Here is a 731-nt window from a genome sequence, read left to right as displayed (position 1 = left end):
CTCGTCCCGGGAACACCTCCCCACGTGGACAGGGCGGTGGCCTCCGCGGGGGCCTCCGTGGCGATGTTGCCGGCTGGGCCCCGCCCACTCCTCATCCCACACACACAGCCTCTTGCTGTTTCCTTATATTTAATCTCCCAGGGGAAAGATTTGCGGAAAAACCTGGTGTCTTTCCATTAAAAAGAGCAGCTCCCTCCCCGCGCTGTGACCGGCACTGAACCAGAGACCAGCCCGGCCTCACATTTTCATAACGTTCGGTCCTGGCTCATCGACGGTGAGAATTTCCATTTACGGGGACTTCGTGCTTAAGTAAGTCTTACCGTTTTCTTCAGGCAGGTTCTGTACAATTTTTACTAAGTTAAACATTTTACCTTAAATCTATTCTCATTCATTTTTCAATATTCAACAATTTCATGGATAAAAGGCAGAGTTTTTTAAAAAGTCAGAGTTCTTACCTGTCCAGGTACACACACGCACACCTGGACCAGGTGAGGCACATGTGCAGGACACGTGCACACACACCTGGACCAGGAGAGGCACAGAGACAGGACACGTACACACACGCACCTGGACCAGGTGAGGCACAGAGACAGGACACGCACCTGGACCCGGGTGACATGCAGGTACAGGACACAGGCCACCAGGAAGCAGACGCAGAACACCAGCAGCAGCAGGACGGCCACGCTCCTAGGACAGAGGCGCCTGGTCACTCGGGCCAGCGTGTGCCCCAG

The 731-nt window shown here is 54.3% G+C and overlaps 1 protein-coding gene across 1 annotated transcript in view; it reads right to left on the bottom strand.

Annotated features, from left to right (window-relative positions):
• ADCY1 (adenylate cyclase 1 (brain)) overlaps positions 1 to 731 on the bottom strand; it is a 64454-nt gene that overhangs the window by 47782 nt on the left and 15941 nt on the right. Inside the window, exon 5 of the mRNA XM_015568211.1 lies at positions 541 to 723. Coding sequence (XP_015423697.1) covers positions 541 to 723 — 183 coding nt within the window. The remainder of the gene's footprint in view (positions 1 to 540; positions 724 to 731) is intronic.

Source organism: Myotis davidii, unplaced genomic scaffold, assembly GCF_000327345.1.
Source record: "Myotis davidii unplaced genomic scaffold, ASM32734v1 scaffold1364, whole genome shotgun sequence".
Lineage (NCBI taxonomy): Eukaryota > Metazoa > Chordata > Mammalia > Chiroptera > Vespertilionidae > Myotis > Myotis davidii.
Note: the sequence above shows the minus strand (reverse complement) of the source record. Positions and strands in the feature narration are given on the sequence as shown.